We start from the raw sequence: 21513 nt of genomic DNA on the forward strand, positions 1-21513 counted from the left end.
AATGTCTTGGCAAGAATGTTAGACCATAAAGAAGCTATCATATCCCACTTAAGTTGGGCTAGCCTCTTTCTGGGGTTCCATACTCTGGGACTTTATGTCCATAACGATGTCATGCTTGCTTTTGGTACTCCGGAGAAACAAATTTTGATTGAACCTATATTTGCCCAATGGATACAATCTGCTCATGGTAAAACTTCCTATTAAAAAAATATTATTATTTTATTAATTTATCATAAAAAGGGCATATCCATGATTTATTAATTATTTTTTCATACTATTAGACTTTTTACTTAAATGTTGTATTTATAATCATATATAGTTATAACACTTAAATATAATTATATAAAAAAATATTGTTAAAATAATATTTATTAAAATATAATAAGAATCATATTATTCAATTAAAAACAAGGTTTAAACCCTTTTTTGGTCCTTAAGTTAAGTTCTGATGTTCAGTTTAGTTCTCACTTTTAAAAATGTCAACCATCTTTAGTCTCTATAATATGAAAAATGTATCAGATCAGTCCTCACGACATCACTTAATGAATAATAAATCACAAGTTTTCATAACTAGGTATCCAATATTTTGTGATTTGTTAACAGAATGTGTTATGAACAACAAAACACTTAATGAAAAACTTGTGATTTGTTAACGGATAGGACTGATTTGATACATTTTTCATATCATAGGGACTAAAGGTTGACATTTTTAAAAGCAGGGACTAAACTGAACATCAGAACTTAACTTAAGCACCAAAAAAGAGTTTAAACCTAAAAACAATGTAGATACAGTTCTAATACTAGTTTAGTATAAAAAAAAACAAAATCTTTCTTAAAATTGTAATAATAATACATAATATAAGGCATGCTCAAGTAACATCATTGCGATAGACAACTTATTATTTCCTTTTATGTGTAATATATAGGATAGAGTTTAGATGATGTTGTTCGCACAAAAACCGACATCGTTTAAATACTTACCTAAATAAGATTATCATGTTAATAAAGAAAAAATGAAGGTTAAGTAACAATTAAAACACTTAGGATCATATTAGTATGAGTTCATTAAAGTAAAAGTATATTAAACTACTATAAATATAATACACTTTATTAGATGAGCACAATTTATTAACTCCATATTTATTACCACATACGAAGTTACATTGATTTGAGCGTATGAATTTCAGCCCAATAAATACATATGGATTTTGATTTTTAAATTTTGAATTTTCAGGGTTAGAAACACAAACCCTGTAAATGCTTTTTTTGGTTCAATCCTTCAATTTTTTTTTTTCTTTTGCTCTTTCATAGATACTTATTTCCTCCTAGGGAATTTCTTCCAGCACCCCTCGAATTTTAACATGCACCCTATCAATAAATGAAATGTCGAGAGTAACCTCATAGAAATTATAAATCTAAACCCAATCCTCTTTCTCTTCAGCTGCCCATTAAAGAAGGTTAAAAGCCTCTTTTCTAGTTATTCTCTATGGGAGTTACTCCCTGCACCTCCACATACCATTTTCTGCACCTTCTCTTTCTGTTTTTACCCTTAGTTTAAACGGATGTGAATATCCGTTAGTTTCTTAAACGGATGTCACCATCCGTAATGCATATGCCTCATTCATTCGTGCTCATATTCTAACTTTTTTTTGTCCAATTGAAAATTCTTCCAACGATATAGTTTTAAGTGGGATTAAATGTCTAACCAGAGGCATTCTAACCAGTTTTTATCAATGATTTATTTTACTGGCCTCAAATATCTTCATCTAAGGCTTTTTTTTATCAGTTATTGTTTTTGAATCTTCCAGTTGCACTGGAGTAAGTCTAGGAATGGTTTTCCTAATTATTTCTTCACTGTTGTACTTTATAATAATCATCAAAGCATCATGGGCTATATTGGTGTATTTTGCTTACCAACAAACCTCAAAACCTTTTAATCCTATCCTTGGAAAGACTTATGAAATGACTAATCACAACGAAATTACGTTTCTTGCAGAACATGTATCTTTTCAGTACGTGATTCTCATAGAAACTCTCTGATGCGGCATGTACAAAAAGATACCCTTCATGAACAGACACAAACCACAAAAAGATATTGGAGAGGTGAATGAGAATAGTTGCAATAAGACTGGAGAGGTGTAGGTGTAGGTTATTTTTAGAATAAAAAGAATAGTAGAGAGATGTATGAAGTATACGGGGGAGGTGAAGAAAATAACACTCAAATAAGAAAAGACTATTTTCGTATTTAAAGAAAAGTTAAAAAATATTGGAGAGTAGAAAATGAAAATGGGGAGGTGAAAGAAGTAACGCCCTTCTCTATGACTTCATGGTGAGTCATGAATTCATCATCTTCTTAAACCTTACATCAAAAGTAAAAAGGTCACCCATATTAATTATATATATTTTATATATTTTTTCTATGTTGTTCCATATAGTATAAATACGATATCTCTTAACTATAGTATAACAATCTATTAAACTAGTATTTTGATTAAACTTAGGTTTTATGAGAAAAACAATTCTATACATTATATAAAGAATTCAATAAATTTTCTTTAACTTTTTAATCAACTTTAATTCTGATATATTTTGTTTTTTGTTTTCCAATCTCTTTCCGGTTTTCTATTCTTTTAGGTGAAATTGTGTGCACATTATTTCTCCTTTGTCCACAAATACATTAAACTATTTAGTTTTATCTCCTAACATAATTCATTTCACAAATTTATACTATGAATGGTGAATATAATATGACAGATAAATATTGAGAATAATAACAGCAATATTAACATTAATATTAATATTATTATAATTATTGATAGTGAATATAACATAACAGATAAATATTGAGAATAAATAATAACAATACTAATAATAATAATAACAATATTAATATTATTATTAATATTAAAGCTTACAGGATAAGGAAGATAAACATGGATATGGAAATAAATAATAACATACCAAACGAATAGATTTATGATCTGTAAATTCTTAAATTAAGAATCATTTTAGCAGTGATAAAGTTGACATTCATCAAAGGAAAACAAATATTTACTTGATAATTCAAAATAATAATATTTTAATTAATTTTTTAATTTAAAATTTCATTTTACATTATTAATTTATATTATTAAATTATTAGGTAAGTATATTTTCTTCAAAAAATGTCAAAATATATTTTTTTTCACAAACATATCTTTTACGTGTTGTGTGTGGTCTTAACTTGAGAATTGTAAGAAAACAAGGTGAGTTCGAGAATAGGAGAAAATATTAAAATATTGAAAAGTTATAAAAGAAAATGACCGATGTGTGGAGAACGCCGCTAACGGTGGCTGGCACGGGTGCAGCGTGCACGTGTGTACATTGAATAAACAAAGAGCCACCTACCCGTGGCTCGCGTCTTCAGAATTGTATTCCACTCTCAGACAAAGTAACTAACCGGAGAAGAGTTCCAACTTGGTGTCGTCACCATTCTCTCTTCTCTTTTCTTCTCTTCTGAATCGAATCGAATCGATCGGCGCGCATATGGCACTCTCGCGCCTTCGCCACCCTCTCTTCTCTCGCTCCCTTCGCATCCTCTCTTTTTCCACCAGATCCCTTTCTCGGTACGCTATTTTCTGTAATTCCGATTTCGTGCTTTTCTTTTCATCATCTTATAATGCTGCTTCCAACTTTCAATTTCGGTTTGTATTTTTCCCCACAGAACGTCTAATTCAACGATTTTTTCCGCGGCAGCTCAATCGAGTATAAGGTTTGCATCCATTGCCAGCTTTCCTGGTTTTCTTTTCTATTCTCATTATATGTGAAGTTAGATTCATTTTAATCTGCTTTGCATTCTTGTTTACGGCACTAGTTTGAACTTTTAAGATGACGAGGAGTCTTAGTTCAAACGAAAAGATAGAATATCTTATTATGTTGGAGATCCCCAGTAAACTAGTGACATGGCAAAAATGTTGTGTGTAAGTGGGGAAACCTTCTTCTCTTGAATTGAGCTAGATTTTGAGAGTTACTCACAACAAATCCTCAAATAGTATCACAGCCCATCATGATGATCGTTATTGAGATTATTAGACAACTTGCAAATGTTTAGTTATGTAAATTATATGTGAGATGTAATCGATGTTAGGAGTCTATGTAGGATTTCCCACATGTGACCAAAATGATATGTATAACTTAAGGTTAACCCTCACCTTAGCATAGTAAGTATTAGTACGAAGTGGCCCATTTGAACTTCATAGGTTGGCCAGTCATTCTCTCCGGCACGTGGGAGGTGGGATTGACATTCTCTTTGTTAGACATGGCATACATATGGCACATCAATCTGTCTTCTTGTATTCTAATTTAATTTATCATTGTAGTTTACTGATGTTGATGTTTATCAGACCCACATCTTGCTCAGGGATTACTGGAATTAATGATAGGTCTTTGAAGTCAAAGGTTAGCATTTAAATGGATAAAAATTCCAATCATTACTATGATATTCTCTGACAACTTTTAACTTTTTTTGGCAGTGGACTGATATCAAATACTTTTCATCTTCAGGTACTTAATGTTTCATTTTCCAACTTTACTGTTTTACTTTTTGTTTCATTCGACCTCTTGTGTGCTTCTCTTATTTAATTATTTTTTCTACACCTGATTATGGACGCTCCATTTTTGGAGATCTCATGTGAATTACCGCCATGCTGTGTTACCATTTTCAGTTGAAAGAGTATGGCATATGTGTGTTAGATGTCTATTTGTTTTTTTAGAGGTTTGTATTGAATATAGTAAAGTTAGATATAAGATTAATCTCTTGTCTAGAAAATACACATTGGGTAATGTATTTATAATAATGAGAACATGGGGGTAAGTACAAATACAAATGAATATATAAAAATAACATAATTAACATAGATACTATGTTTCTCTAATTAACATAAAACACAATATATCTAACACTCCCCTCAAGCTGGTGCATATAAATTGTATATACCAAGCTTGTTACAAATATAATCAATTCTTAGTTTCTATAAAGATTTGGTGAAAATATACGCTAACTGATCATTTGAATTGATAAATTCAGTCTTGATATATCTAGGTACAATTTTCTCTCGAATTAAATGGCAGTCAATATCAATGTGTTTGATTTTCTCATACAAGATAGGATTAGAACTGATACGAAGAGTAACTTGATTGTCATATATAAGTGTCATTTGAGTGACATCTCCATATTGTAACCCTCTAAGCAAGTGGCTGAGGCCATAGTTTTGTATTCTGCTTCTACGCTAGATCTTGTCACAACACTTTGTTTCTTACTCTTCCAAGAGATCAAGTTACCACCAATGGAGACAATACCCGAAAGTAGATATATTCTATTAGATGGAGATTTTGTCCAATCAACATCTGAATAGCAAACAACTTTTATATGGTTATTCGAACCACAAAACAAACAATTTTCAGGAGATCCTTTAATGCACTTTAATATACACATGACTGGATTCCAATGATCTTCATATGGGAAATTGAAAAATTGGCTCACCACATTAACTGCAAAGGAATGTTAGGATGAGTAACTATAAGGTAATTTAATTTCTCAACCAATCTTCTATATTGCAGGATTTGAAATAGTCTCTCCCTGATTTGGTAGGAGTTTGGTATTCGGATCCACGGGTGTGTCAATAAATTTTGAATTCATTAACCCAATTTCCTCCAAAATATCCAATGCATACTTCTTTTCAGATATAACAATACCATAGTTGGATTGTGCTACCTCAATACCTAAGAAATATCTAAGTTTACCATGATCTTTGGTTTGAAAGTGGTGGCAGTGGCAAAGGTGTTGTTTCACCTAGGAGATGCCATGGTGGCCAATGTTTGTAAGAACAATGTCATCAACAAATACTATCGAATAGACACATCCAACATTTGAGTGACGGTAAAAAACTGAATGATCTATCTCACTCCGAGTCATACCTAATTGTTGAACAAGGCTACTAAATTTTCCAAGCCAAGCCCTAAAAGACTGTTTTAGGCCATATAAAATTTGAGAAGACTCCCCCGAGCAACAAATCTAGGAAATTGTTCTATATTTTTTTTTTCGGCAAATTTCCATTGAGAAAAACATTTTTGACATCAAATTGATAATGAGACCATTTTAGAAGAGTAGTCATGGTTAGAATAAACGAACTGAAGTCCTCTTTGCCATTGAATGATGCAATGTTATTGCAAAATAGTGATCCAAGAAAATGACTGAAATGAAAGGAAAGTCTTAGATAGTTCTGTGATGCGAACTTGCTATCCAGAAAAGAGAGATTACGAAAGTGAGTCTTCAATATAGAGTTAGCTATTCATTAAAGATCAAATAGGTTGTAGTTAGACTAGCTGTAATTTCTCTGCAGTTTGAAGTGTATGCTGGCAGCGAGTCTGTTACAATAGACTTACAAACCCATCTTGCATTCAAAACTTAAGCGAACATTACAGCAGAAGTCGAATTCTGTACTAAAACTAAGCTAACACATGCATTACAAACTTAATCATATTTTTATATATTCCAACATCCCCACGTCAAACTCATAGTGGAATTAAACACCCTGAGGTTGTCAAAATAGTGAATCTTTGCGAATATATAGCTTTAGTGGGAATATCTACATTGTAGTCTTGACATGTGATATTATGCACCATAAGTCTCTTGTTTAGGACCTTCTCCCTTACAAAGAAAATAACCAACGGCATTTGTTTTGAGCATGTTTGGATGTGTTATTTTTGACGAACATAATCTGATTTATAGAAAAATAGTTGTGTGTTAGTAGTCAAATCAAATAAGTTTAATCCGAGCATAATCTTGACAAATAAAATAGCTTTGTGCTGATAAGCAAAATTGTATAGATTATGGTTAAAGACTATGTTTTCTTACTAACTTTTTCCGTTTTATCCCTCACGATTGATTAATTTAATACAAAACCAACAACTACAAATAACTTTGTACTCTATTTTGTAATCTTACGATAAAATGGGATTGTTTTACATAATCCAAGTGAAATAGATTATATTAAAAAACACTTTTTACCAAGCACATCCAAACATAAAACTTATTACATCTTTTTTATTATAAAAAATATTCTACTTTTCAGTATTTTTCACAACTAATTCAAACACAGCTTAGTTCTCAAGTGCAAACCTGGATTGCGTGGTGGGGAGACAGTTCAAAGATTTTCACGCTATTCTTGTACTTTTAATTGGAAATCCAAATTGCAACTCAGCAAGTAAGGGCTGGACCCTCATAATTCCAACTGCTGCCCAGAAATGTTTGCTAAGCTCTTGCATTTTGCTTCAGTACTTGATGTAGCAACCAGGGATTGCTTCTTGGATTGCCAATAAGTTAGTTGGATCCTGGGGAGATAAAGTATCCGGATGTTATTCTCATCATTTGGGTCAAACAATAGGTGAACAGAGGATTGACTGGTGATGACTGAAGAAGATGAGCATGGTTTATAGACCCTTCAGGTATCTAAGAATTCTCTCAAGTCTCAACCATCTTCCAATGCTCTTCGTGTTTATGTGAGAGAAATTGGCAGACTTTAGATGAGGCTGGGAGAGGAGCATACATCATGTTGTGTTTGAGGGTCGAACTGTTGATGTATGTTCCATCAAGAATTTTTCTCTTAGGTATGGTTGCTAATAGGAACTGAGACCTGACTTTAAATGCAAAATGATTAAGCAGCCTTGCTGTATTAGTTACCACTAAGGAAAAGAGAGAATGGAGAATTGAAAGCGTGTTCATGAATCTAATTGTCACTACTCAACTGAGTTTATAAAGCGTATACATATACATATGAATATATACATGTGTGTGTGTACATATACATATATATTTACATGTATGTATGTATATATATACATTTATGTGTGTGTGTGTGTGTGTGTATATATATATATATATATATATATATATAACTAAACAACAACATAATTGAATGTAATTGTCACTGACACGAAGTTTAAGTCCTGTCAACCCCAGACCAGTTTGTGGAACCAGAGCAGGACTGTTGGGATAATTACAATTTTGTGGGATGGGCAAATCTTTCGAGCCTTAGACCCATGAACTTATGGGTCATGCTGTGCGATCCGATAGAAAAAACTCACTGTTGGTTATATTTTGACCTTATTTCTCTCTCTTTCTCTCTCTCGTGTGTACTCACGCAAGACTTTCTTGTCCCATTTCTGTTTTTTCGTTTCTCTATTTTTGTTAAAGATTCTCATCATCAGTGTATTCTGTTGATCTCAATAATTTTCTTTTATCAATTTTTAATCTTTAGTTTTGTTGCTTTAGTCATTAAAGAGGGTAGTCTGCATATTTATGTCATGATGGAATGGTTATGTCCTAATAACTTCTCCCTTCATAGAATCTTCATACGAAGTCCTTGGGATGCCAGCTTTATCTCCTACAATGGTAAGCTTGGGAACATTTTTTCTCTCTGTTTTATTTGTGTTCTGTTTTGGGCTTCCATGGACGACTGTCGGTGACCTCACCTTTTGGTTTTAGACGCAAGGTAATATTGCAAAATGGAGGAAGAAAGAAGGAGAAAAGGTCAGTTTGTTTATAGTTCTTATATTTTGATGGTTATAGATTATTCTGGTTGTGTGATACTGTGATTTTGGAGATTGTGTTCTTTGAATTAATTAATCATTTTCACATTACTATTGATTAATCAAACAGATAGAAGTGGGGGATGTACTATGTGAAATTGAAACTGACAAAGCTACACTAGAATTTGAAAGTCTTGAAGAGGGGTAATTTCTTTTTCTTCCTTTAAATTTTTTTCTTCCTATGTTTTGGATGACCTCTGACTTACGCTGTATGCACTTGAGTTTTTTCATCCAGAAAAGTAGTATGTTTGTTCCACTTCTTTCTGAGCGGTAATTAAAAAATCAGAAGCATTGTTGGTCAATAATTTTGGAGAGACCCACCGGAAAGGATCTCCATGTTAAAGGTCTTTAGGAAGTATGTGAGTTGTTCTGTTTGAATTTAAATGGGGCCTGATAATGTCTTTAATAATTTTAGTATAGTCTTTCACTTGAAGCCTAAGGGAGTATAAAACAGCGTGAACTCTTCCCTACTTACTGCTGATAGTTACACATGCGCCCTACAAGAAAATGGCAAAGATCAAGCACAATACGCATTTAATCCTTAACGTAAAATATGCAGAAAACCACTCATGAGTTGTTGTAGTTACTAACTGTTTTTCCACTTAGTCTTCTTCTGTCTTTTTGTGCATGTCTTATGCATAAATGTTCATTTGGCCAAGAAGTGTAAGAATTGATCATCTTTGTTTTCTCATTGTGTTTTTTTTTTTTTTTTTTTTTCATTTAATATATGAGGGTTCTATATACTTGACTGACGAGTGTGGATCATGAGAGATGCAAATTTCAGTACACCAATATAATATATCTGTTGTGGTAATTGACTGATTCCTTTCAGGTTTCTGGCTAAGATATTGGTACCTGAAGGTTCAAAGGATGTGCCTGTTGGACAACCAATTGCTGTAACAGTAAGTCATTACTAAATTCCGATTCTTGCATTATTAAGGTTATATGGAACTTTCATTTTGCTAAAGAAAGTAACTTTTACAGACAAACTAATTTATATAATTGTTTTTTCCTTCAAGACTTTTTGTTCGCATAGGATATATTATTTCATCACTTTTGGTAAAGTCTGTGTAGGCAGTTGTTTTTAACAGTTTTTAGGAAGTTTTGTAAAGGAAAGACTAGGGAGAACATCTAAAAACCAGGGCTAGTGTAACAATTTAGATTACTGCACTTGTTTCATTGTTAATAAAGTTGTCTAGTTTTTTTGGGTGAACATCTAAAAAACCTGTCTTGGAAGTCTTTACAGTTTTAAATAAATCTGGGTACCTATCATCGGTATTCAGAGCCACTTTCTTGGTGCTGTGATGGTTGTGCGGCATGATCAATACGAAAATGGAGGCAAGATTTTATGGATTGGAGCGCATAGTGCAAGAACAAGAACATCAAAATCAGAGAAGGTTCCAAAGGTTGGAGGAAATTCTTATAGGGCTGACAGGGTTGCTGGAACGTTTCACATCCTCTGATAAACAAACAATGGATAGTGCTTCTGTTGCCAAGGAAAGCAGTGCGGGCAGTCTCAAGAATGACGGAGGGAATGAAAGTGGACGTTGAGGACTGACCGGCGAAAAATGGAGGAAGCTGGATATTATTGTTTTTGCAGGAGAAGATGCTTATGGCTGGACTAATCAGTTGGAGAGATATTTCCGGTTGAAAGAAGTTAATGAGGAGGAGAGGATGAGGGCTGTTATGGGGGCTTTGGAGGGAAAAGCCCTAAATTGGTTCCAGTGGTGGGAGACTTGCTATCCGAATCCCACATGGGAGGCTTTCAAAGAGGCAGTTGTTCAATGGTTCCTACCAACAATGCTTCAAAATCCTTTTGAAGTCTTGATTGAGCTTAGCTTAGACAAATTGGGAGGGGAACTCTCTCACTATGCAACTTCAAAGTAACACCTACAGACAATTGCCACCTACTTGCAGTTACTCAAAGGAAGGGGGAAATTCAATGGGTTTTATGAACTCCAACAGAGGAATTAAAGAGAGCAGCACCATCAATAGTTCTCCTGTTGGGACTCAACAAGGAGGGGCACCATTTAGAAAATTGTCCCAAGAAGAATTGTAAGATAAGATAAAAAAGGGTTTATGCTTCAGGTGTGATGAAAAGTTTGGGCCTAATCATACTTGCAAACATAAACAGCTCCATATGCTGCTTATTTCGGAAGAGGAAATTCAGGAGTTAGGGGAATCCGCTGCCTGCATTCATAAAGAAGTTCCAGACTTTCACCTTGAGGATAAGGTGTACCTTCATGGAGGGGGTGTTGATAGGTTTGATATAGTTTACAAAATAAGGAAAAAAGAAGGTAGTTCGTACAGTTGAAAACACCTCCCACCCATTGAAAACAGCTAGGAAGATGCTACTGCCATCAATAAGGAGTTTCCTGTTTTTCACCTTGAGGACAAGGTGAAACTTCATGTAGGGGGTATTGATAGGTTCAAGGGAAATGTTTATATTAGGAGAAATAAAAGGGACAGACAATTATAACTGTCTGTGGGTAGGTTTTGTTGTCTCAAACTTTTATAGGTTTTGTTGTCTCAAACTTTTATAAAGTCTGTGTAGCAGATGTTTTTAGTAGTGTTTTTAGGAAGCTTTGTAAAGGGAAGGCTAGGGAGAGTCTGGTCCTCTCGAAAGACTAGGGTCAGTTTAACAATTTAGATTATTGTGCTTGTTTCATTATTAATAAAGCTGTCCAGTTTTTCTGGGTGAACATCCAAAAACCTGCTTTCTGGTTTCTCAGAGAACTTATCAAGTTTTTGCCTCACATTATCTAAAACATTGTTTTCTTGTAGCTTTTGGCACCAATTTAATAAAAAAATATCACACACACACACACACGACATTAATGGCTTAAAGAACATTGAACTTTACATGCAAATTGGAAGGTCGTAAGAAGTTGCTAAAACTTCAGTGTTCAGTATCTACCATCCATTTTAAAAATATGTGGTTATTTCGGATTTTGGTAAATCATAAATCTAATAACTTGTCCTTCATATAGTCATCATTAATTCAGTTGATTTCAAACTAATAGTTTGTGGGGTTTAATCAATTTCTGAATTTTTAGTATCTGATTAATGTAAGCTCTAACTATGGACATTGCAAGGTTGAGGATGAAAAGGACATCCAAAATGTTCCTGCTTCTGTGGGGGGTCAGGTTGAAGAGACGAAACCAGCACAGCAGGATGTTACAGATGAGAGGAAACCAGAATCAACTTCTACTATGATTAATGCATCAGAACTTCCTCCTCATGCCCTTCTTGAAATGCCAGCTTTGTCTCCAACAATGGTGAGAATTTTGATGCTATTTGTTGTAACTATTACTTGAGGACATTAAGTTTCTTTACTTCCATGGAGGCATTATTCTTCATTTTCTTTTCTTTTTTACTGTACAGAACCAAGGGAACATTGCTAAATGGAGAAAACAAGAAGGAGACAAGGTTAGTTATGTTTTAACCTAATGTTCTAGTAGAGGTCCTATTTTTGCATAAATTTTTTAATATTTTAAAAAATTAAAAATTTGAGTCGTTAATGCCCTTTTTGGTTGTGTGGTATGCAATAACATTTAAGTTATTTAACAGATTGAAGTGGGTGATATATTGTGTGAGATAGAGACAGACAAAGCTACACTTGAATTTGAAACTCTTGAAGAGGGGTAATAGTCTTTCCCTATACTGCAAGCTGTTCATTGTAAATGTTCTGTCTGCTTGGTATGGTTATTTACAGTCTGTACTGCAACACACTGAATTAATGTAAGATAGAGTTATTTGGCAATGATGTTTTATCCTAACCATTTTTTTATTGTGACAAAGACTTGGGTTGGGCCATATCATATGGATAGTAAGTATATTCATTATATCTCCTATGTCTTACCAAAGTGTTTATAGACAAGACTTGTACTGCTTAATTTCCATCATGCAAAAAATTAAAGTTCTGATAAAAGTGACACCTGAGAATGGTGTCTCACTGTCTCAATTTTTGGTAGATTGCAATCTCTTTTGTTCATAATCTGGTTAATTTTTTGTCTCAAATTTCTGACAATTTTTTAGCACAATGCATCATTCTAGTTGGTTATTTTACACATGAGCTCTATTTGTACTACTCCTTCCTTCCTGGTAAAGTTTCACTTTCTAGCTAACTAATTTACTTTATATCTGCATGGTGGTGGTGGGTACTAGGTACCTGGCTAAGATACTTGCTCCAGAAGGTTCAAAAGAAGTTGCAGTTGGGCACCCTATTGCAATAACAGTAAGTGTGTGAAAGCATTTTGTGCAATTTTGTAATTTTCTCCCAGTGAAATGTGAAATGAGCCTGGGTGAGGATTGAGGTCCAACAATTTTTGCGTCTTTTGAAATAGAAACTAAAAAAATCTGACAATATCATATAAATTTTTTGGTTGGTTTACCAAATTGCGGCCCTTGGTTTTTTATGAAGAGCAATTGAATACACGTAAAATACTTACCCTACTTGCTCTTCTATAAGGTTGAAGATGCAAGTGACATTGAAGCTATAAAGAATTCTGTTAACAGCAGTTCAACAAACCAACAGAAGGCCCCCCAACATGACACTAAAAGTGAGGTCAAAGCTCAAAAAACCAAAATAGCACGAATCAGCCCAGCTGCGAAGTTGCTAATTGCAGAGTATGGATTGGATGCATCAACGTTGAATGCAACCGGTCATTACGGGACCCTACTGAAAGGGGATGTTCTTTCTGAAATTAAGTCAGGAAAATTGTCTCCTAAACCTGCTTCACCTAAAGAAAAGGTGCTGTCATCTCAAAGTCATCAACAAGTGGCAGCTTCTCGAGAATCAAAGTCTAACTTAGGACAGTCGGATTCTTATGAAGATTTTCCTAATAGTCAAATTCGCAAGGTAGGTTTATCAAATATTTCATATTTGTGAATAATGTTCTTTAATTCTTTTAGTGCATATTACATGGTTATGAGAACTATCTTGCCAAAAAGGGACTCTGAGCAGCCATCGTCTGGTGTCTCTGGCTAAGAGTTGATTATTGAAATACCTAATAGGGATTTGAATACTCAACTGTTTTGTGTCCTTAGCTATTGGTATACATGTAGAGAAGCAGATCTGACGTTTTGCACTGTTTCTGGATAACCTATCTTTTCTATTATAAACTCTCAACTACGTGAATACCTGTCCCCTCAATATATGATGAGTTGTCTTAAAATATATTTTACTGTTTTGTAGGTGATTGCCAAGAGGTTATTGGAATCAAAACAAAATACACCGCACTTATATTTATCATCAGGTTCTGATTCCCGATGTCTTACATACTATTGCAAATTAATTTATGTGGGACTGACTAATTAATATATATTTTGATTGCAATGTGTCAGATATTATACTGGATCCTCTTCTTTCCCTTCGGAAGGATCTTAAAGGTATTTACCACTAATAAATTTTAGTGGGCATGTGAGATATTATCCTCACAAAGTGAGATAAAGCTTCTGTTGTGGTTGTTATTGATGTGTCAAATGATACACGCTTGGTCATATTTGTTTTTTCAATGTGATATATTCTTTGTTTGTTCCTTGATTGCAGAGCAGTATGATGTTAAAGTTTCTGTGAATGACATTATTATCAAAGTTGTAGCTGCTGCTCTTAGAAATGTACCTGAAGCAAATGGTAAATATTTTTATTGTATTACTCAGTCCATTTTTCATTGCCTATAATTTTTTAGGGGTAGTGGGGATTCCAATCACAAAATATTTGTTGAATAGCTTTGAATTTCCTTCCCTGTTTATTGTTCATCAATTCTTAAGTAATGATATTATTTTGTTTTTGCAGTATAGAAAACAATAGCAAATTGTTACCAATAATAGCTTACAATTTGCTTTAGGGGAATGTACTTAGGGTTCTAGTTCTTGTTACAGAACGACTCTTCGGTTTTCTAGCTCTGCTATGATAATATCAGAGACTTACAATTGGGTAGAAGCTCTCATTATGTGAATAATGGCATTGGAAAAGCAACTGACCAGCCCAACTGCTGAAGTAACCACGTTGAACCTCCCAAACCATGCTTACAAAGGCTGTTTGAAGCTAAGTCAATTAATGTAAACTAACTTAGAGTGCCCGAGAAACAAAACAAGTGTCAAATCATATAGGGGTGTAAATAGTCTGACATGAGTCAAACCCAATACTTGAAGCATACGCTTGGCTTATAAAAAATATATGATGCACAAACTCCACTCTTTTATTTAAACGAGTCAAGTTTAAGCTTAGGTTTTTCCTTATTACTCATATGAAGCTGTACTTTGGTTTTGTTTGCTTTATTTTACAATTATATTTCTCTTTTTATCAAATCTCTTAAAGTATTTTTGGAGTTTTAAGATGAAGTAAAAATAAAAACGGATAGTAAAAAGATTCTAGACTATCATAATTTTCTAGATACAATTACAACTTACCTTGTATGCTCCATTTCTTTTATAAAATCAACACTTTTTATGATTATAGTTAGCAAACATAAGAAAACTATTCTGGATTTTTAAATACCAATCCTTGACTTGAAGAAAGGAGGCGGGGAACCTTGACCTTGCCCGAAATGAGTGAGTAGACCTGCCTTGGAAAAGAAAAGGGACAGACAGTTGAACATATCATCATGGCCCCAAGGGTTGTTGGAGAGAGGTGGCTTGTAGTAGTACATGGAGAGGCTAATTGACCTGATATGAAGTGCATGGATACACGAATTTTTGTGTATTAAGTTACATTCCTTGCTTATGATATACTCCCTGCATCCGTAATTATATGACATTGTTTTGAAATTTCTTTGTGCCTTTTATAAGACTCTTTTCCCATTGTTCCTTGCATTAATTATATTTTGACTAAAATACCCTTAATTAATTTGTAGATAATAAAAGTTACGAATTATCTTTCTCTCTCTTATGAAGATTGGAGATTTGAAGAGTTTAGTTTTAAAAATTAAAACTTCGCTTCTACTATTCTCTCATTATACATTAGTTATTTAATGATAATTATGGAAAAATATAATCTCAGACAAACTTAATGCTACATTAACAAACTTTTTTAGCAAGTGTTTGATTCAGGTATCAAACCATATATATAAGGATGGAAGGAGTATCGTTCTATATTTGGATTCCCTTACATTCCTGGTGCATTGATCAGTGTCAACATTCCAGCCATTCCTCTTTAATTCTTGTCCATCTCTTGGATTTTATACCAAACATACCATGTCAATTTGGAGTGGCATGAATCTAAATTAGTAACTACTATAAAATACTTAAATACAATACTAATTTTATGTTACATTTTTGGTATGTGATATCTTTCTCATTACGTTTTTTCCCATTTTCTTACTGTATATTAAAATTAAATTATTCTCACGGGAGTTTCTAGTACTGAAATCCAACATTCATTATGACAGCATACTGGAACGTTGAGAAGGGCGAGGTCGTTTTAAATGATTCTGTTGATATATCAATAGCAGTTGCCACGGATAAGGTAATTGACGGTTTTTAATTGTCAATTAGATAGTATAATTATATGAATTACTTGAATCTTTTGTTGGACTGCAGGGCTTGATGACTCCAATAATAAAAAACGCTGATCAGAAGACTATATCTGCTATCTCCTCAGAGGTAATTCGGTCTTATATGTGTAGGTTTTTGGTTTATTACTTTAGATAGAAACTAGAATATATGGAATGCTTTACTGACAAAGTATGGAGCAACACTCATGGCTGAGCAAGATGCCTCCAATAACTAAATACTCAACAACAACAATAACAAAAAGAAAAAGAAAAAGATAAAAAGAGAACAGATGACTATTGCTTGTGTGGTAGCCAACTCTCCAAGACCTTCACCAATAGTTTTCGTCCTCCTTCTCATATATAAGTTTCTGCAACTTCATAAGTACTTCTTATGTTTGCGTTAAATTTAGGCATTCTCATTTTTCCCAAGTAAATTTAAATTATGGAAAGTCAGGAAAGTAAGGTTTTTGTTTCCATCTCAATCAACTTTGATAGTTTATGGACATTTTAGGTCAAGGAACTAGCTGCAAAGGCACGTGATGGCAAGTTGAAGCCACAGGAATTCCAAGGGGGGACGTTTAGGTGATTTTACTAATATTATCATACAACCTTGGAGATTCCCCATTTCTTAAGCAATATTTACTGCACCAAATGTAATAATTCTGACCTTTGCACAATGCCTTTTGCAGCATTTCAAACTTAGGAATGTTTCCGGTGGATAAATTTTGTGCTATTATAAATCCCCCTCAGGTTCTCTCTCTCTCTCTCTCTCTCTCTCTCTGTGTGACATGCACACGTGCACTCACAATATCTAATTTACGAGTCTTGTGTAATTGCAAAATTGCTTGCCAAATCTATTTAAATTTAACTTAGTATAGGGGTGGATTTGGATGTAGCCAAGTGGATAATGAATCTACCATGTGCAGGTCCAATCCTGGTCACCTGTAAATAGATTGATAAAGATATGTAACTTTTCTTGATATCAGTAATTTTATTTTGATTTTGCATGTGACTTGTGATTACAATTAATTACTAATGTTCCTTAACTTACTCCTAATATGTTATTTCTTTGTAAGAATGAAAAGACCAACGTCTACTTTTTCTAGTATGCTATTACTATATCAACAAAGAAGCAAACTACATGGTGAACCAAACATGATTTTTCCCAGATTATATTTTCTTTAGAAGAAAGAGAAAAGTAAATGAGAACTGGATATTTCAGGTTTATATACATGTTAGATATATTAGATCTCTTATATCTTATCTTTTATCTTCTGTTTATTTGTTATTATTTCTCTTTATCGATATTTGTAATTTGAGTTTAATTCATATTCTTTTTATTATAAATACAGTGTCCTAATCCTATGTGTATTTTCTACCACGAGGTTATCCCTATACCTATTTTTCACTATATTGAACAATACATAGTCATTCTTAAATGTCCCTTTAGACTACGTCTGAGTAGGAGGTACAGGATGGAATGGACTGGAAGGAAAAGTTGTTCCAATATTTGGTTTTGTTTTTTTTTTTTCAAAATAAGAACTGAAAATGTAAGAATGGATTATGTTCCATTCTATTGTTTATTTTCAATTTTTTCTCCTCCAATTTAGGGCGCTCTTAATGGAACAAAGCTTTTAGATCATAAAATGACTGTTTTATATTTATAAATTAATGTCTTAAGGATAATATGGGAATTAAAAGTTACAGCTTGTTTCATTCTATCCTTTTTTGGATCAATGAAACAAAATTTCATTATAAAATATACAAATAATGGAATAACATTTTTATTCTTGTCCATTTCATTTCATTCTCTACCTCCAATCCAGACATACTGATAGCAGCAGACCCTTCATAGAATTATTCCTATGCTTTGAATCCCATATTTTTCTCGTTTGGTAAAAGACAAAGCAAAATATATTTTATATACTTTATAGTTTGCACTGTGGCAATGAAAAATCAAACCATCACATTGAAGTAAGTTTAAGGTTGAGCAAGCCTAAATTTCAGAACATACATTTTATGAGAACTATTTTGAACGAGTTTTCGGATTGCCTGGTTTATTAGTCTGAATAGACAGACTTAAGGGAAGGACTGTAGCGTTGAAAGATTTTGTTTTTTTGCTTATATATGTATATATATTATCGTGTTCTGCAGGCCTGCATTCTTGCTGTTGGGAGAGGCAACAAAGTTGTAGAACCAGTACTTGGAGATGATGGTATAAATTTTAGGATTGTTTTCTCTGTGCCCCTAAATGCTAAAATTTTAAGTTTTCTTAACATTGATATTTGTTTTCTATAGGAGTTGAGAAGCCATCGATTGCCACTAAGTTGAACTTAACGTTGTCTGCTGATCATCGTGTTTTTGATGGCAAGGTTGGAGGTACGTGTTACTGGAACACTTAATTACCTGATGGAAACTAGGAAGAGATTTTATTACTGTTACATTCATGCCTTCTAGTTTGCTAGTTGCAATGCAAATTAGGTACGAAGCAGCTAAAAATATGAAAAAACAAATCGCCTTGTGTATTCTATACCAAGAACAGAGTTTTCGCATATATGCTTGCATCATGCATGTTTGTTGGTGTGTGATGGTAAATCCCCTCTTTATGGATTTTCGTGTATGGTTAAATCGTTTCTTGAATTGATAATGAAAATATGACTCAATAAGATGTTTTCATTTTCAATTCATATCAAATTTATTTAAACACTTACATCATTTAACTCAAAAAATACAGATAACTACTGATAATGAATTTTCCATTTCAATTCATGTACTGACCAACCAAGTATCAAATTATTTTACCTTGAAGCTAACCAATAATATGCTTACATTCACATGCTTCATGGTTAATTGTAGGTTATTGGTTAAATCTACTTTTTATGTTATTAATTAACCTACACAAACTGAAATGTCATTTTTGCCATTAATTATTACTAATTGACTTAGATCCTAGGTGTGAAACCTATCCACCTAAGAACCATTTTTGCATCAATCCACCGAGTTGGCTAACGTTGATGTTTTAACTCTTTCACAGGTGCATTTCTCTCTTCGTTGCAATCAAACTTCAGTGATATAAGAAGACTTCTTTTATAATGAGGCAAACCAATTTTCATGTTACTTATTGAACTTACTACCTATCATGTGGATTCACCACAACCTGGATCAAACTAACATTCCATTTCCATTTTTGTCCTTTTCTCATTTATTCCTTCATCTGAAACAGTTTTGGATTGTTGTGCCTCATTAGTTTTTGTATAATAATATCTTGGGTCTAATTAATACCCTGAGAAACGACCCACCAAGGTATCATCATCTAACATTAGGATTCCAACAATCGAGATTCGTGCACGTTGGATATTTTGCTCATTAGGCACTTTGCTGCTCTTTTATGTGAAATTTTGTATGAAGATCTCTGTATAGACAGTCATTTGGATGAATAAATATTCTTTTCGTGTGCTGCATCTGTCATCCGACTTAAGTGATGACATGATTTGGCACAACGGCACACTGCTGATTCCTCCTCAGCCTTTTTCATCTTTAATTTTTGTGCCAGGATTTGGCCTAGTGGTTGGTTCAATAATGGGAAATTCGGCTAAATCTCCCCGTCTAACTTAATATTTGTATTGTATATGTTGATGATTGGGGTTATGCAATTTAAGGTAACACCTTTAGTTTTATCGTTGAATAGCTATTAGCAAAGCTGAAATCTTTGAAATTTGATTCATTATCAATTGCTGCTGCTTGAACTTTGCATATATTGTGTGTCCTTAGATTTGATTTGAAGTTAGTTCATCCGATGCCGTAAGGATAGAATAGACAGACTCTAAATTTTTAGTTATTCTAAAAATTTTGGATTTTTTCAAATTTAAATTACTAATTACAACCATAAGTTACTTTTCAAATAGTTATTATTCCTCTTTACTTTTTAAATTATAATCTTTACACTTTAGATTGAAATTCCTTATTTTTAAAAATGGAGACGATATTGATGAGTTTTATATGCCACTCATATGAATTAGACTTTGCACTTTTCTTATTTTAAGGCAATTACGTTGTATTTATTCAAATCCCTAATATTGAAAAAGAAAAGATTTTCTTATTCTTATGAATCGCGCTTTTTCTTTTCAAAATGAGGCTTGTGCTTCTTGAACTACCATGATTTTTAAAATGATTATTCTGCCCTTTATGCTATATTTTAATGATGACTTTCTGATTATTTATTCCAGAAATTTTCTGGAATAATATTTTCATAACAAGGTTTCTAGAAAATATGAAATTTCTTTAAGAACAAACTTTCAAAATAAGCTTTTTAGAATCTTGAATAAAAACATCGATTTTTCCTCTTCCGGTCGAACAATTTGCAAGCATTACAAATTAACAATCTAGAAGTCTTTAGATTAGGCAACCTGAAAGGAAAAAACAATGTTTTTCTTGTATGATCTCCACCAAACTCAATGTATTACTCTCTCCCTCCCTCTCTTCGCTTTCCATTGTTTCTAGTATTTCTTAAAGGTATTTAAGAGACAATGACTAAATATTTTTCATTTGTTAACATGGAGGCTTAGTTAGTAATCGTGAAGGTGTAGTAAGAAAAACTTAAAAAAAGGCATCAGAAGATAGACAGGTTTATTTTCTAAATATGGATGGAACACATTTTTTCTTCCTGCAGTCCTATAGTTTCTATCTGCACCCTTATGTTTTAAAACAACCATTCTACCGTTCATAAAGGGACTTCAAGAGTACCTATTCCACAAGATTTTTGGAACAAGTTTTATGAAATTATAAGTACATGATCTTCAGAATAGGATTTCTGGAACAATAATTTTGAAATAGAATTTCTGAAATATATGAAATACATTTTGTGAAGAGCTTTCTATACTAGAATTTTCAAAACAAACTTTCCAGAACATGAGATACTTCTTTAAATGAATTTTTCGGAACTTTTCAAGACGAGCTTTCTTGAAAAAGCTTCCCACCAAATCACCGTCTTACACTCTCTCTTATTGTGCTTCCTCTCAAAAGGACTGCAGCATCAATGGAGAACGGAGGTGCAATGAGGATGGCGACAGAAGTGAAGTAGTGGCAGCGAGGAAAGGTATTTTAATATTTTTGCTTTTACTATGGGGATGCAACTAGTAATCACAGGGGTGCAGGATGAAAAAGCCAGCAAAAATTCCAAATTTGAATATTTTAGACTATTTCTTTCTGCACCCCCATACTCTTTATGTCCACCTCCATTGGTGGTTAACAGATCAAACTGCTCCTTGTTCGTTGTCACCTTGTCACTGTCATACTAACGGATTCAATGAAGAAAATGTTCCGAATTGCACATAAGAAAATTATTTTTCAAAAAAAATTAATTCTTAATCTGTATAATACAAAAGCTTTC

General features: G+C 33.2%; 1 protein-coding gene across 2 annotated transcripts; it reads left to right on the forward strand.

Moving 5' to 3' along the window:
- Positions 1-3299: 3299 nt before the first annotated feature.
- LOC106772049 (dihydrolipoyllysine-residue acetyltransferase component 1 of pyruvate dehydrogenase complex, mitochondrial) lies at positions 3300-19809 on the forward strand. 2 transcript variants are annotated; one of them, XM_014658192.2, is made up of 23 exons: positions 3300-3605; positions 3704-3751; positions 4359-4437; positions 4512-4542; positions 8385-8431; positions 8525-8569; positions 8699-8772; positions 9461-9530; positions 11724-11906; positions 12013-12057; positions 12199-12272; positions 12796-12865; positions 13100-13489; positions 13826-13886; positions 13975-14019; positions 14180-14263; positions 16020-16096; positions 16171-16233; positions 16636-16706; positions 16814-16874; positions 18279-18339; positions 18423-18503; positions 19159-19809. In XM_014658192.2, the coding sequence occupies exons 1-23, from the start codon at positions 3526-3528 to the stop codon at positions 19215-19217; spliced, it is 1899 nt and encodes a 632-aa protein (XP_014513678.1). In that variant the 5' UTR covers positions 3300-3525; the 3' UTR covers positions 19218-19809. The 2 variants fall into 2 exon arrangements, with proteins under 2 accessions (XP_014513678.1, XP_014513679.1); XM_014658193.2 differs by having other exon boundaries at positions 4383-4437.
- Positions 19810-21513: the final 1704 nt, after the last annotated feature.

Source organism: Vigna radiata, chromosome 8 (genome assembly GCF_000741045.1).
Source record: "Vigna radiata var. radiata cultivar VC1973A chromosome 8, Vradiata_ver6, whole genome shotgun sequence".
Taxonomy (NCBI): domain Eukaryota; kingdom Viridiplantae; phylum Streptophyta; class Magnoliopsida; order Fabales; family Fabaceae; genus Vigna; species Vigna radiata.